At 41.0% G+C, this 17,008-nt stretch overlaps 1 protein-coding gene across 5 annotated transcripts in view; it reads right to left on the bottom strand.

Moving 5' to 3' along the window:
- ARFGEF3 (ARFGEF family member 3) overlaps positions 1-16,612 on the bottom strand; it is an 82,159-nt gene extending 65,547 nt beyond the window's left edge. For 3 of the 5 annotated variants that reach the window (XM_027888050.1, XM_027888052.1, XM_027888055.1), the window contains exons 1-3: positions 16,226-16,612; positions 15,077-15,128; positions 513-594 (exon numbers count right to left, since the gene is read on the bottom strand). In XM_027888050.1, coding sequence (XP_027743851.1) covers positions 513-594; positions 15,077-15,128; positions 16,226-16,310 — 219 coding nt within the window. In that variant the 5' untranslated portion in view covers positions 16,311-16,612. The remainder of the gene's footprint in view (positions 1-512; positions 595-15,076; positions 15,129-16,225) is intronic. The other 2 variants (XM_027888053.1, XM_027888054.1) reach the window with 1 other exon arrangement.
- Between the last annotated feature and the right edge of the window lie 396 nt (positions 16,613-17,008).

Below are 17,008 nucleotides of genomic sequence, written 5' to 3'. Positions count from 1 at the left end.
GACACGTATTACTGAATCTCTTCAAAAAACACCATTTTCCTTAGCCAGAGCCTTCTAGAACCACTACAACTATTTTGTGCCCCAATATGGGGCACACTCTAACCAAATATCTGACACCTTATATGCTGGATTAAATGAATTTGAATGATCCACTTACATCCTTATACTCACTTTCAATCAAAGAAAACAGCAAGTCTTGACTCAGCTTAGTTTCTCAGATGCTTAGCAGAGGTAAGCTTACTGAGACTAGGAAAGGGTCACACAAGGAAGAGTACATCTACATTTCAACGTTAAAATCCAGGAACTCCTATCTATCTGCAAATATTTTTAGCTTCTACAGAATCACCAGGCCTTGCTTGCATCCTAACCTCTTAACGCCATTACAGAAAAACAAACATTATTGTTAGATCAACATGAGGACAGATACCTTTTCTGTGCTATTTTTCAAGAGGAAAGCCTAGCTTTCCTTAACACCCACTGCCTTCCAACACACCCCCACTCTAAAGCCATACCTGCATCCCTGCTAGAGCCTGTTGGGCCAGCTTCATGCTCTTGGATTCCAGAGCCAGTTGAAGAGGAAGAAGACACTTCTCCCTGAGGAAAATAAAATTTAAAAAAAATAAAATAAAAAAAAAATTTAAAAAAAAAAAAAAAGACAGAGAGGGAAAAATGAAACTAAAAGTGGTATTCAAGTAACATTCCAGAAAGGCTGTATCACTTTCAGTAAGATCACACTTGCAAACAGTAATCAAAGATAATTTCACAACTCTGTGAAAAGCTGGCATGTTTCTTCACACACTGCTAAGAATGGTCTTTCAATTGAAATTTCACAAAACACAACTGTTAGCCCTCTGTATGCATATGAATGTGCAAAGCATAAAGATGACATTGATTCACAACTCTCTAGTGTTCTTTCAACTCAGTGTGTTGAACATTAGACTTCAGTCACTTACCTTCTGTTTAATATTCAAGTTTCCAGAAAACTGGTTTCATAATCCACCTTCTACTGAGTTTTAGTCTATGGCCTGCTCTACAGTACAGTGCACCCTGTTGTGTTAGCTCCCTCCAACTATAAATGGCATAGACAAAAGTAAATCAACATTAATGAGTTCAATTTCCACCTGAATTAGCATGTGCTATAACTATGACTTAGTTGTACTTTGATTATAGAATAGCAAAAATTTAATAATAAAATTAATTATTAATTAGGATATTATTTTAGATGTTTTTGACTCAGTGCTCAGATACTAAATTTATTTAATTTAGTGACCAAATCAAACACTGCCTGGAACTGTGACTTCTCTGTTTACTCCTTGCTTTTTATCAGAAAAGGGTTGCAGCATCTGATAAACATGTAGTAACCACAAACCCTTTAAGCAAATCCTGCTAGTTGGCAGGAAACTCATTCCTGATCAGAGATACTCAGCCTATGTCCAACTGTAGCTCCCTGAAGATTTGCACTTCACTAGGTTACATATCATAACAGGCACTTATCTGTACATAGAGTCTATTTTTCACATTTGTGTAGACATATTTGCTTATGGCAAACTATTTGTGCCAGCCCTTAAGAGTCTCAGTACTCCCAGTGTCTGCATTGAAGTTGTCTCAGGGGAGGTTTAGGCTGGATATTAGAAAAGATTCTTCACCCAGAAGGTGGTTGGGCTCTGGAACAGGCTCCCTAGGGAAGTGGTCACAGCACTAAGCCTGACAGAGTCCAAGAAGTGTTTGGACAATACTCTTGGGCACATGGTGTGACTCTTGGGGATGGTCCTGTGCAGAGTCAGGAGCTGGACTTGATGATCCTTGTGGGTCCCTTCCAGCTTGGCATATTCTGTGATTGTACCCCAAGGAGCCCTTTTGGAATCGCATTAATTTCCTCTCCATGAAGACAATTGTGTGCAAGGTAAGAAGAAAACAATTAGTTGAGTCTCCTCTTACCCAGCTGGAAATTCTTCCTTCATAACTAGCTAAGGAGAACCCCTAGAGCAGAGCAATAATGATTACTGGAGTTTCAGAGGCATTGTCAAAGCTACCTAAAGTCTTGCACAGTCTGCCCATAACCTACTAACCCCACTCCAAAAACAGGAAGTCTACAACCTGAACTTTCTTTTTAAAAACATTTCAATGGAGATTACCAAACACTGGCCATTTCACCTTTGGGGAACCCATCTTGTAACTCTTTCAGTGGATCCTGGTTGCAGAGGGACTGATTTTCCATTCCAAAAACCAACTCTATTTTCATTTAGTTCAGTTGTTATTCCTTTCTCTCCACCTTTCCCAAAAAAACCACAAATTACAAGCTACCTTAAGGGGCACAGATCTGCTATTTGTTCTTTGAAATGCAACCCCTTCCTCTAATGATAAATTAAAGACTTGAAAGTCGCAAGCATGACTCAGTTAAGCAATATAGCAAGCTTCTGTATTTGGAAAAGATTTTTGAGAATCTGCAGGTCTTAATTTTTACCTTCTTCACAGGTTATGAGAACTTGCAAAAGGCCATTTGGCATAACACTATTGGAATCTTTTTAAAGAAACATGAATACTAAAGAACTTGAAGCACACTACATGTATATTTTAAAATAGATTTTTAACTTAAAGGTAACAATTTGCTCTGTGAGGTATTCTGAGAAACAGGCAAGCACAAAGCCCAATTTTTGCAGAAGCTCCTTTCTTCAATGTTTCTGGAATCAATTTAACTAGAAGGACTCTTGAAACCTGTGAGCTCAGCATCCAAACCAGCTTGAACTACATAACAGCTAGGAAATATTTCCTGTAAGAGTGTCATACAATCCAGATCTGCAGAAACTGCCAAAACATCTACTCCAGAGTTCAGACACCAATCCTCTAGCCAGAATAGAGTTGGTTACCATCTATGTATCTAATGCCAACTTTGCTTGGATCTGGAAACGTATATAGCCTGCAGGTAAACTGTGATAGTGAGGTGCCACAGCAATACATCTCTAATCCACAAAGCACCTTTAAGTGCTAACTTTTACATTGTGACTTTGACATATTTCCTCTTGTGGTGGTTTTAATCTAGGCCTTCCCTGGTTACCAGTTTGTAACCAAGGAAGGGGCAGTATTCCCAGTATTCCATACAATTTTTACGTAAATCGTGGTATAAATAAGAGGGGAGGAGCGGCCTTCATTCTTCTTCTCTTCCGCTGAACTTCGGGAACAGTGGGTCCCTGTGTTGGTCTCGCTTATCTAAGGCTGAGGCCTGCAGCATCCACTGACCTGCCACGTGGAAGCTTGGAGAGTGCTGGCCGTGTCTGCCAATCCTGCTTTCTAAGGGACGTGGTGAGATTTGTTTTACTAGTTATTTTACTAGTTCTTGGGTTTGATTGTGCGTATCTATTCGGTGTCCCTTTTTGTTTCCTTTTGTCCCTTTTCTCCCCTTTCCCTATCCCTTCAGGGGGTGTTTGGATTCCCGTTTGCTGTGTACATAGCATCTTAACTGTAATATACACAAAATATATATATATTTTTTATATATTACTAGCTTGGTTTTTGAGTTCTTCAATTTGCATAGTTTTTTTTCCTTTGCCCTGGGGGAAGTAGAAAGGGGGGAAGAGAAGGGCTGCTACTGGGGGTTGTGCATTTGGCAGGGAGCCAAGTCCGAACCATCACACCTCTTTTAAAGAAGTTTTTACTATCACCCTGTGGGAGAGAACTCACACTTGAAATTAGTAGATCAACAGATGCCAAAACAGGGTACCTTTGCATTAACCAGTACTCAATCATCCAGACACAGATAGGAAAAAAAAAAATCACAATAGTGTATATACTAACTGCAGAGATGCTAAAACCAGATGATTATTTAGACCTTAATCTCTTCAGGGTTGAACACCATATTTGCTTTTAGACTTTCTACAGATCGATGCAACAGCATATAAACATTTTGGGCATTATTAATACAGAACAAACTTATTCTCACATTAAAGTGGATGGAGACCGGGAGGAGAGGAGAAAAGGAAGGCAAAAGTTACTGGAGTGGATCCAGTTCAGTTTCATTATAATGAAGACAGGTGGGAGCTCCTACAGCTTATGTGTAGCTACCCTGCACATCAGCATGTTGCCTACCATCTGTCATCACATACTGCAATGAGCAGAGAACAATGAGAGCCTTGAGATATGTCCCAAAATGAAGAATAAAAAATGATAAACAGGAGAATGGAAATTAGAACAGATTCAATTAGCTGAACTTCCCATCCTTGCTAAAAAAGTTTAACTGAAAATCTAATTAAGGTTGCTGTAGACTGTGTTCCCACTGTATTCTTGGAGAAAATGAATTGCCATTGTGTCATTTCCTGTTCTTGTTACACACTCAGTCAATTAAACCTTTAGCATTTCCATGCTAGAGCCATAAAACACATGCAGAGATACCTTGCAATGTTTGATTAGCTTGAGCACCTTCTACATTTCAGTTTAACCTGCTATTTAAAGGCATCATTGGATAGCATGAGAACACAGAAGGACATGGTAGATAATCCTCAGGAAGAACAGGAGAAAATGACGTAAATTCAGTCAGTCCCTTCTAAGGTCTACCATTAAAAAACTGGATTGAATAAGGATGCACAAGAGAGAATGCAGACCAGAATTTGGTCTCAGAGTGCAACGAAGTAAGGGACTGAGGTTTCCTCTTATACCTTACAGCCCTTTTATAATTCGACCCTGTTTTGAGTGGTTCCAAACTATGGGATCCCATTGCTTACTGCACTGTCTGATGTTCTGTACTGTTAAGTTACAATTCATTCAGCTTTTGTAATGCAACACATGTAAGATATTCTACGTAAGTGAAGTTCTCAGATTAAGATGGTGCACAACAGTATACTTCAAAACACATTTAAGAATGTTTTCCCTTTACATAATGTACAGAAACTAGTTGCACACTGGAACTCTTAAGTTGCACGCAGGTATGGACATACATACACATGCAGTTTTAGGCACAAAGGCCAACTTAACCCTGAATGAGATGAGTTGAGTACAAAACAGAGGAAGGATGAATGGAAGGGGGAACCTTTGACTTAGAGAAGGGGAAGTTATCTGCCCAGGGTCAAGCAAAAAGCTCAGAGACAGAACCAAGTGCATAATCCAAGACCAGGCTGTGCTTCCTGAATTACCCCACTCCGTGACTGTCAACTACACAAACTCCAGAATGAATCACGAGAAGAAATAAATAATAAATAGCCTTTATATTCAGCACGCTAGGTTACAACGACCTTTCTAGTTGTCTGTGTTTGCAGTGGCTCATCAACCTACCACTTTCCCTGCAGGTTTGGAACAAGGGGTGCTATGACACATCAGCCAAAACAGACTGCCAAAAAGGTCAGAGAAAGACAGATTACTATTGTAAGGAGAGAGATCATAAAATTTTTTTTATTCTAATTGTAGTGAAGAAAGCCTTCAGTGAGAAGAGAATAATGGCACATTAATTCATTCTCATGATAAAAACTGTAAGGAAGATAGAAAATGGCCCAACCTTAACTCCTTCTTGTTAGTGCCCAGAACACAGTCTCAACCTACCTTCTGCTTCTTGACTTAGGGAAAGGGGTACTATAAATGAGGCATTTTTCCCTTCATGCAATTGGTGATAAACTTATTATTTTTAATCCCATTTCTGAAAATTAAAGATTTAAAATAAGACATCTCTCAGCATTATCTTCCTGCTGAAAGCAAAATTCAGAACTCCAAGGCCTTATCAGCATGCAATTTGCATTCCATCGAGCAATTCACAAACCCACTAAAGAACAGATAAGAATTTGATTAGCTGCTGTTGCCATTTTCTGATACACTGTTTTTTAGGCGGGATAACAGTAACAGCCAGAGTAACATTTATGATTGAAAGGCCTTCTCCATTTTGGCTGCTTAAAACGAACAGAGTAGCACAGTGTAACATGATTACCCTCACTTACTCACAAAGAGAGTTGGCCCATGAAGAAAAGATAAATGGTAGGGACGAATTCTCAGAATTCTGGAGGTACCCATAGCTGTTACTCTTAAATAAACCAAACAGAAGTAAACACTATCCTTACACAAAAGGGGGTGATTTAATTTACGTAAAACAAATTCCAGTGCTGTATATATGAACACACGTACCTACAAAAGTAGAAACTTACTGTGCTAGCTTAGAGAACACTGATAAAAGATTCCACCAACAATTTATGGCTTATAATAGACGTACTTAAAACCTGGAGGAGGAACAGGAAATAAATATATCCTTTTTCAAGCAACAGCTCTTCGAGAAGAAGAGAAATTTTAGGTCCTTGCTCACATTCTAGAGAAATGATTGATTTTATCTACTAGGGAAATATGACAAGAGTACAAAGAGTATTAAAGTCAAGCTCAGAGAGAGGTTTGGAGTCCACAGTGTATAAATATAGGGCAAGTTCTCCTGCCTCCACAATGCAGGAAGTCAGACCAGATGACTACAACAGACCGCTCTAGCACTAAAATTTGTGCCTCTATGCAAGTACGAGTTTGTCAGTAATACTTATCCTATTGCTCTAGTAGGTCTCTAAAAGACAAAATCTGAAGACTTCCAGTTAGAACCCTCCTTTTTAAGAAAAAAACCCAAACCAACAACAAATTATCTTTGTGATGCTGTATCATTACAAGATGATCATGCGCATTAGACAACTTGTTGCAGTGCTACATAAGAATGAATAAGCATTCAGCGTTGCAGTTTACAGGTCCTGAAAAAACAAAACAAAACAAAACAAAACCAAAACCAACAGTTGGGGGACTGTTGTCGTACTATATAGATAAAAATGCTTACTGGCTTCATCAGAGCCAGGATTTTACTCCAGTTACTCAGAATCATAGACACTTGCGTGCATGTTTCTCATGTCAAGAGATTTGCCTCTCACATAATCAGGTGAGGTTCCACATTTACTAATAACTAAAATTCTCATTTCTAGCTGAAAGCATTTTCATTTTTCTGTCTCACCACTTGCATCTTATTTTTTTTTTTAATCTCATTTGTTTCCTCCCTACAGAGTACAAGACTTTTTGCTTTTATCCAGTTACAATGGAAGGCTTCTTTTCATCTGACTTGAGGTTAATTCTCCTTTCCATATCCGATTCTCTCACCTCAGCTGCTGACATCAGCTCTCTCTTGGAGTTCCCTCCAAGTCAGTATTTAATTTTTCCTTCCTTTTTGTTTTATGTATTCCCTCTTCCCTTCAATCTATTTGCTTTTCATACCAAGACACAAAGTAATCATTCAACACTTAAACAAACCTACCTTTGGAGGGAAGTATATGAGTTGCTTATCAGGGGATGCTTAATGACACAGAAAAAAAGAAGTGAAGAATAATGCCTAAATGTAATTTCATACAGTTTCTTAGCTAGAATTTTAATAATTTTTTTCAACCTGGAATTTTGAACGAGACAGCAATTTAAAACTGCTTGCTATTAAAGAAGTGAGATAATGGCATTTCTAATCTTCTTTATTTACATACTTTCCAAGATAAATGGATTTGTCATTATAGAAGAAGCACAGCTCTACTTATGGAAAAGCAAACATGAGCAATTTAATCTTCCAGCCAACCTTATGCAGCCAAGACCACAAAATTCATACCATTGTAATTAAGTAGCTCAGCACACTCACTCAGTTGGAGAGCATTTCTAAGGTCATTTGCTTCCTTGCTATACTGGCTAATAACATCTTGATTTCAACACAAAGTTCCTAGATAGGAGCCTGACAGTGTTGTCAAGATGAAAACAAAACAGAACAAAACAAAAAATACAAGCACATGGTGTACCTTTACTTGAGAGGAGAGGAAGAGAGACAACAAAAGATTCTACACAATATTAAATGGACCAGGCCAAAATAATAATCAGATGCTGCCAGTCTCCAAAGCTCCCCTCTCTCTGATACATTATCATCACTCTCCCTAGAACATCCACCCTTACAGACTTTTGCTCTTTGTGCACAAGGTATTATAGTAACTCTTCTCCTAAGGAATCTGATGACATGCAAACTTTACAATATCTTAATTATATAGCAACCCGTATCCTTCAGGTGATTTCCTTGATTACAATTTGAAGATGAGGTGAGAAGCCGAGTATTCATCCTTAGTGTACACCTCTTGCCCTTAAGTAGAGGACATACTGGACTTGGTCAGTGTACAATTTTTAAAGCTTATCAAACTGGTCCATTAATTCTCTTCCCTCTACTTGGTAAGCCTGGAAAGGAAGCTAAGGATTTTTCCCTGAAAATAACAAACAAAGTCTCTTATGAAAATTAAACTTCCTGCAGGAGAAGTTTTACAGTGTTGGGACTAGGTAGCACTGAGGGAACAGAAAAAAGACACAGAGGTACTAGAGCATAGAGAACTTGCCAATTATCTTATTTTCTCCATTACAGTTGGATGTCCTGCAGTGAGTTACAGAAGTTTGATGAAGAAATGGGAGAATGAGATTCATTTCTGGTCATTACTGGTTACATTTTGAATATCAATGCTGCAATCTGCAATGCCATTCAACTTTCACAGCAGTTTAATGCTAAATCTTGACAGCCTTAAGGTATGGTTGTTAAAAATATCCCACCTTTGCAATGTATTATGTAATTTTATACTCACTGCAGCTCAGCATATTCAATTTCTTAAGCAAACAAACATTCAAGGAAATGAAAGGTAGTGAATTTCCTGCAGGTTTGTTACTTTTCATGGAATGTAAATAAAAGAAATGTCAGAAACAACTTATTATTCCCACTAACCCTTTCATTTTCAAAACAAAGAAAAGTCATGACTTGCACAGCATCACACAAAGACCACAGCAGAGTAAAGCATCATTTAGTAGGAAAACAGTCCTTTCAGTTTCCGTGCCACTTTTCTTCCATCTCCTGGTTCCTGCCCACCCTCAACAATATTTCATTCTCTAAGGCAAATATCAACAGCCTCATGATGTTCTCATTTTCTTCTCTGCGAGCACTAAAAGGAATCAAATGTTTAAAGCAAAGACACACACTGCTATCCCATTATCATCCTTAGACCCTAAGGTCAATATTTCAGTTGTATTTGTTGTTACAAGTTAGACAAACAGCTAAAACTACAGCTGCCCTCATCCTTGGCCCCACTCAGATGCTCTCCACTCCCACACGGCCAGCTCCAATGAGGAAAATCAACTCTAGCCCAGCCAAGACCAGTACAAGGTGGACTTTTGTCACAAACGTAGAATGAATTTTCAGAAGAATCTATAAAAGGAATAAAGACCCATGGCAGTGGTGAATATTAAGGTTCACTACCACAGAGAATATCAGGAAGGGTAGAAAGTTAGTTTCAGAAACAGCAAGCACTGCCCTTAAAAAACAAAACAAAACAAAAAAACAAAAACAAACAAAAAAACCCCACAAACAAACCAAACCAAAAATACAACAACAAAACCAAACAAAAAACCCTCACAACAAACCCACAAGTAAGTGTAGTAGAAATCACGCACCGTTTCCCTTACAACACTAAACCTTGCCTTGCTTGATACATTCATGAGTCAATAGCCCTGGCTAGCAGGTTTTTAGGTACTATATCTAGAGGCCTTCGAAAACTTTTGAAATCTTGTGTTGACAGCAAGAGTTCAGACATGCACTATAGAAACTGACCCTATACATCCCTTTCCTCTTCAGCTGTGCTGTCTTTTGGGTCCCAGAACAAAGTTTTGCAGAGATTACATACCTGCCCATCAGAAGAGCCACTTACATATCCCAGACTGAACATGCAGAATGATCCAAATACTATATTACACAGTGCCACATCACCTTTCTAAACACTAATCTCCTCCCCTCACCTACTCCTCAACATTAGAACTGGGATTGCAACATTTTGAATCAAGACCAGTATGTATACATCATTCAAAACACCAAATGAGTTACATAAATGCCCTCAAAAGTCTGGATTAAGACTGTAAACTGCCAACACAAGAGATGGAGCTCAACAATCCACTCTGCAACTAGAACCTCTTTTTGGCCACATGCCTGCCAGGGAATTCATAATCCACTTGCTGAATGCCAGACAGCGAGTGGTTGAGCAGCATGAGTCTCGTATCCAACAGTCACATCCAGGAGGAGCACTTAATGCCAGGTGGTTGTGAGAGCAAGAGCTGGAAACAAAGTGTTTTAAAAAAGCAAAAGAGTAAAATAGAGAGAGAGATGCTAAAGCCACACCCCAGAGACAGCCATTCCTCCTCTCACACTCACTATTTCTGGTTAGGGATCTGCTATAAATATATATCTTTCCTCTCCCAGCAGAAAGAAACCAACAGAAAATATGATCAAAATTAAGAGATAGGAAAATACAAAAATGATGAAATCATAAACACTTCTTCACAATGGAGAAGCCAAAACACATTCCAAGACTCAAGATTCTTTAAGTGGATGAATTACCTGCAAAGGTAAGTGGATTGGACGTCTCAATAGCATTAGTTGTTGGTAATGTTCTCACCACAATTACTGCTTTTATTATTTGTTGAGCACATGTAACATAAAGTGAGTGAGCACGTTGTTTTATTTAAGAGTTTATAAGCTATATATTTCTCAAGAAGTACGTCAAATGCAAAGCTAGAGATGTAAAAATAAGCAGTAGATTAGAACTACTACTTTCATCCCCAGATGCCCAAGACTATTAAAAAAAAAAAAAAAATGCAAGGAGGATAGATATTTCAGAGTTCAGCTAAATTTAAGACATATGTCTGTTCCTGACAGGTCTTCATCACATTGGCTTACCGAAGTTCCCAAACTGCCCTCAAAAACTAGTGGGACACAAGATGACTACTACTGGGACACAAACAGAAGAGACAGAACTGGATGTAAGCTGGTTATTACAGAGGACCCTGCTCATCACTGACTTTTGACTTCCCAGTCGTAATATCCAGAAATCCTGGTAATTTTTGAAAGGCCAATGTGAAATACAAGAGGAATTCAAGTGAGCCTTTCTGGCACAGTACATGATGTAATTTGCATTCCTTCCAAAAAGAAGTTCTCTCAGAAGTCCCATCCACCTCCTCTTAGCAGCACCAAGTCTGTGCTGATAAAAAGCCACTAAGTTTTACATAGCCTATAAGGCATGACTTAAGTTTATAAAGTGTTCCAAGAAACTCTGCTAAACCCAAGTTTTTTGAAAGTGGTTTGTGACTGGCAAGCGCTGTCTAGCCTTTTATTTTATTCTCTGATAGGGTGATAATTCTCATGAGTATTAAACTGCTCTGATCAAACATTCTTTTTCAAAGCTTATTTTCTTGTGTCTGTTCAGTTACCTGTAATAGGTCATATTTCAGCCTCTAAAAACACAGTAGAGGAACTGGCAGGGGATTAGCCAAGAAGAGAGGCTTATTCAGTGTATATTGTTGGCCTTAGGGAAGAATTTGTCATCTTGAAAATATTGAAGTAAACAGAGCCCAACTTAGTAGCAAACAACTGTTTGCTGGCAGACAACTCTTAAGCTATTTTCTGTGTGATCAATTCACCAATTAAAACACGAGCACATCAATTCCTTTGATCTAACTCATGATTGAAGTCATCCATCCAGACTCCTTAAGGACTTAGTATATATTCAATCGTTACAACTCCTGTTCAGAGAAAAATATCATCATACTACGCAGCTAATAAGAGACCAGTTACCAATAGGTTATGTGACTCTCCCTTCTGGAGAATTCCCAGAACATCTACAACAAAGCCTTGAACCAACTTCAAGTCATTTCCATCTTGATCCACTTTAATCTTCGTTACTATCTCAAACCTTGCCCAACACTCTGAACATAAGCTGGAAGTCCCAAAAAGTCACACATACTCCTATCTCAAGGCAGAGCTGACAAGGGAAACTCCGTATTTGTTGGAGATTTGTATTTCTTTAGGAAGTGAGACATTGAAATGATGCCCCTCATTAGAATTAATATGCAAGGTCATTAAGTGGGATTTGGATTCATAAGTCCAATTAACATCAAGGGAAGTGGAACAGCAAAATAGTCTCATTTAGCTCCCTAAAGATATATCCAACAGATGTCTATCAAACTAATTAAAGAATGACATTCCAGGTTGAATGTCCAGTCACTGAGATTCCCTTGCTCCCAAACATAGCAGGCCTGTAGTATCTGCTACCAGACAAGTGCTAGAAACAGCTCCCATACAATGGTACAGCTAAAGCCCCTAATTAATTGCACAGAGAACTTATGTAGTCTGCTTAATGTTCAGTAACAGAGGTCCAAAACAAGAGAGGAAGCCATGGAGGGATCAGGAGCAAGCTGGAACACAGAACCTACCTCAACACTATTGTGGAGACAAGTATGTAGCTGACATATGTTAAAAAACCCTTGAACTCAAATGGGTCATAGGCTGAGGAAATGTAAAAAGACACCATGTGCTCTTCATTCTCACACTAGGATCATGATCTTACAAGAAAACATTATGAAGAACCTCTACTCATCTGGAACTGGGGTGTCAAAAGCAGCAAATGGTTTTTCTTATTATAAATCAAAAAAGTGAGTATACAGTTTACACACTCTCATTTTTGAAACTAGTCTTCGTTCTTCAGTTTTAGAAGGAAAAGAACTTAAGCATAGTCACAGACAACCTGTTAAATGTCAATAACATCAGTACAACTCACTAGTGGAAGCCAAACACTGCTCTGTGGAGAAACAGAACAATACTGACTGGAGTACTTACTTCATTTCCTATTTTTGAAACCAAGTCAGTATCTATCTCAACTGGATGTGGTAGCTCATAAATCTGTTCTCTATTCCTATGCAGTATGGATGTGCCCTAGATCAAGAACTTTCCCAAATACCCTGTAGAGAAGTGCTGATGTCCTTTCTTTATATCCATTATATTCTAAGGACACCCCAAACTTTATTACTAAACAGGCTGGAACATCCTCGCCCCACCCCCATACGGTACTCAAAATTCAGCTCATAAATACATTTTTTCCTGAACTATTTGCCACACTGCCTTTAACATTTTCAGTATGTTGTCACTATGAATCTCAGATCTGAGTTGTGGACGAAGGTTAATTCGTGGAAAGATTAGTTCTAGTATTATGGAATATTCCACAACACATTCCCATGCTCTGTTACTACACTCAAAAATAATATAGAAAAAAGTGTGAAGTGCAGACTCAGATTCCAAGTGGATGAGCAGTCAGAGGCTGACCTGCATTACAGCAGGTGATACAACCTGCACCTGATATAAGTCAAAAGCAGGAAAGAGGTATGGTCAGGATGTCTCCATCCTGTATCCTGGCTGTGTTTCTGGTTGTAGCTGCCACAATACTTTCAAGCCTATTCTTTTCCAGTGTTAGGACCCAAGCCATCAGAGTGCTGTTCTTCCACAAATACCAAGCAAAGAAGAAATTTTATCTAATTTGCAAACCATGCAGGTGAACTCCAGCCCAAGATGTGGCTCAGTGTGCTGATCTGGAGCCTGGCACCTCTTGTTATCAAAGAGGGAAGAGTCAGTTCAGCAACAGCTCTCACACTGTCTGAGGTTGTGTGGCAGAGACTTACCAAGGGTCCCACAACAAAAGCTTCTATTCAAATTCTCCTGTGTACCTTTTATTTTGCAAAACATTCAGTAATAATCAGTGCATTGTTACTGACAAGTCTAACGTTAAGAGTTTACTTCATCATAGCTACACCTGTGAGAGCATTAGCTTTATTTAAAATGATTAGGATTTACAGTGGAAAAAACGCCCCAAATAAACAAATACATCATTAAGAACACTGGAGGAAGAAGAGAAAAAGGTAGACATATCTGTAAAGAGGTAGTAGGCAAGTGAAAAAGGAAGTAGTGTGGTAACAGCTAGTTAATTAATTCACAGGGAAAGACAATAGCACTTAAAAAGAGAGAGACCATAAAGATAGAGGCTGATAAAAGGGAAGATGAAGAGCCAAGTGTTCTCCAGCCACAGTGACAAGTAAACCTAATTCTAATGAAGCTACAAGGAATTAGTTATCCAGCTGTTTCCAGTCTGTGTTGGAGATGCATGTGTCTGGCATTGGTTACGTCAGACCTGTGCTACATCCATCCCCCACTTCATTGAGGCCTTTTGTGGACTGCAGCTGCTAGGATTTTAGAGTGGCAAAAGAACTGCTCTTATACCTTGGTGACTGCTTGACTGAGAGTAATATTGTGGTAAAAAAATGGTACCTCTGTCAGCAGCTCATAACAGATATCTAGAAGAACTACAGGACAGGCCACATATCCAGCAAGACTCCTACATACCCTTTTATAAAAACTCAATCACCTCTGACTAAAGTACTTCTGAATAAGATGGGGTACCTTTGCACCTGATCGACTTCAATCAATTTCTTCCATGGATTTGCTGAGGTGATTTTTGCACTCATGCAATTTTGTAGCATCCATTACATTCTTTAATAAGGCAAGCATAAGTATTTCACATCTATATGATTAGGCTGTGTGAAACAGCCTCCTTCTGTTTTAAACAATATGCTCTCTAGTTCCTTTTGATGATTCCCAATGGTTCTGTCAGAAGTGACAATGATTAATTTTGCTTATCCACTGACTCCACAACAATCAGAATTTCCAAAATGAGATCTTGTGCACCTCCCCCATTTTATAGGTGTACAAATGGAGGTAGGAAGAAGGAAGAAGGCTTACTCAAGATAATCTAGTAGGCTAAAGGAAGAATTAGGCATAGAAACTGCATTATTTTAGTTTTTAGTCAGTGTCCTAGCTATATAATAATTTTTCAGTTGCCAGAATTTTTATTTTCAGTAAACAAAAACTGATTTAGATTGCAAAGAAAACGAACACACTCAGAAGGCTGGGAAACATTATCATTTATACCGAAAGCTGTAATTAGAAGGAAAACTCTTCAAACCGTAAGGTTTCTAACCAGTGTCACCACTATACATACCCATTCTAACACATTTCATTCATGGCCACAGGCCAAGGAATCATCAGCAAGTTATCCACTACTATCAGCACAGATAGGTGTATCTATAAACTAAAGAAATCATAAAGATTCAGCCCCCTCCTCTGTCCACCTCATTTTTAATTCAGTCTTTTGCTTCAATTTTACAAATACTTACAGCTACACACACAGGATTCAACATTAAATGTTCTTACCTTAGCTGATACGGAGGTATCTTGATAGCAGCATCAGGAGAATCCAAGGTTTCTGTATAATCAAAAGAAACAATAGGGCTTTTGAAAGAAACTTCTGAGTTCAACCACAGTAATACATCTGGCTACAATCTCTGAACTAACGATCCTAAAGTTTACACCTACTTCAGCTGACAAAACAACAATCACTGCTGCTCCAAGTCCACAAAGCTTTGCAGAAATCTGTCAGGAGCCTGGGTGCCCAATGAGAAGGCATCGAGTACCATCTTTTCCATTTTCACATATCAGCACTTCGGCAGCACAGATACTAAAACTGGAACAGTATATGGGGTATTTGCATGGCTGCTGTGCATGGAACATCAGGATGAAAGGCCAGTAATAAGACAGCAACACGTATGAATTATCACAGAATGCTGTCACTACGTATGGATGAAAAATAAAAATTTAAAGTAACTGAAAGTATCACAGTTATGATGATGTAAGTTAGAGGTCTTGCTGACGAGTGCTGACAAGTGCTCCAGGTTCTTAGCGTCAAAAAACAATTCAAGCCACAAACAATCTTGCAAAATGGGTGGATGTTAAAATGTACCTAAGCTTGTATTCCCTTAAAAAAATGAACTCGTTATACTGATCATTATTTCCATTATTTAGCAAGGATAAAAGAGCTCATGGAATCCAGTAAAACAAAACTCCTAGCTTTTAAAATAGATTCCCGAACATAAGCCAGCAGTAAAAACTATGCTGGACGGTTTTTTACGATGATTTAGGGGAACGAGGGGGCCTTTTAAGAAAAAGACAGTCCCTCCGAAACTGACGGGGAAACTGACAGCTACTGATACCCGTATCTGCCTGGGAAGCGCCACGAAACAGATCCAGGAGGCGGGGAGGGCGAAGGACGCGGATACGCTCCGGGACCGGCAGCAGGTGCCACGGCCTCTTACAGCAGCGCAGAGCTCCCGGGCATTTCGAAGAGCCCGAGGCGCTCCTGTCGCTCCCCGCCCGCCGGAGGCTCAGCAGCCAGCGCGGAACAAGTTTGTTGAGGTCTCCCTGCCCCCGCCGTTACAAAACCCCTCCATCGGCGGCTCCTGCCCCGCTGCGCTCCCCGCGGCAGCCCGGCCGCGGCGGGCTCAGCCCGCGCCCCTCGCCCCGTACCGATGGCCCAGGTGCAGCTCTCCTTGATGGCCCTGTGCTTGCTCCCCGACGCCTCCTTCTGCAGCTTTCGCAGGATTTCTTCCATCTTGCCTCCCTCGGGATCTTCGCCTAGCCGCGGGGGAAGAGAAGCAGGCGGAGAGCAGGAGGAGGAGGGCGGTGCGGGCGGCAGAGCGGTGCCGGGGCTGCCCCCGCCGCAGCAGTGCCTACGCGGGAGCGGAGCGCGGCATCCCGCTGCCGCCCCGCCGCCGCTGATGAATCACGCCGAGCTCCATGGCGGGGACACGTCAGTTGTTGCCGCTGCGGAGTCCCTCCTCCTCCTCCTCCTCCTCCTCCTCTCCCACCCCGGGCAGGCCCCGGTGGCGCAGCGGGGCTGGGGCCGGGCTTGGCCCTGCCCGCGGGAGCGCAGGGACTCCCTTCCCTGCGGGGGTGCGGAGAACCCTTGGGGCAGTGCCGACGCCGCCAGAACCCGGACCCCGCGGCGGCAGGAGCCCCGCGGGAGGCGCACGGCGCGGGCAGGCCGGGTCGCCATGGCGACCGGCGGCGGGGGGCGCCGACAGCGCGGCCTGCCCGCCCCCGGGCAGCGGGAGGGGCGCGCTGGGAGCCGCCTGCGCCTCGGGCTCCGGGGATCCAACGGGGCACTCTTGTGGTCGGGCGAGTGTGCTGCTCCTGCTCCCGCCCGGCCCCCCTGCTGCTGAGCGCGGCCCGGGACTGCAGGGCAGGGTTGCCGCTCCCCAGCCCTGCCAGCTTGGCGCTCCGCTCCAGGCAGCGCTGCCGCAGCGCAAT

The sequence above is a fragment of the Empidonax traillii genome, unplaced genomic scaffold, assembly GCF_003031625.1.
Source record: "Empidonax traillii isolate 1590-97213 ecotype Southwest subspecies unplaced genomic scaffold, ASM303162v1 scaffold229:size1690559, whole genome shotgun sequence".
NCBI classification, from domain to species: domain Eukaryota; kingdom Metazoa; phylum Chordata; class Aves; order Passeriformes; family Tyrannidae; genus Empidonax; species Empidonax traillii.
Note: the sequence above shows the minus strand (reverse complement) of the source record. Positions and strands in the feature narration are given on the sequence as shown.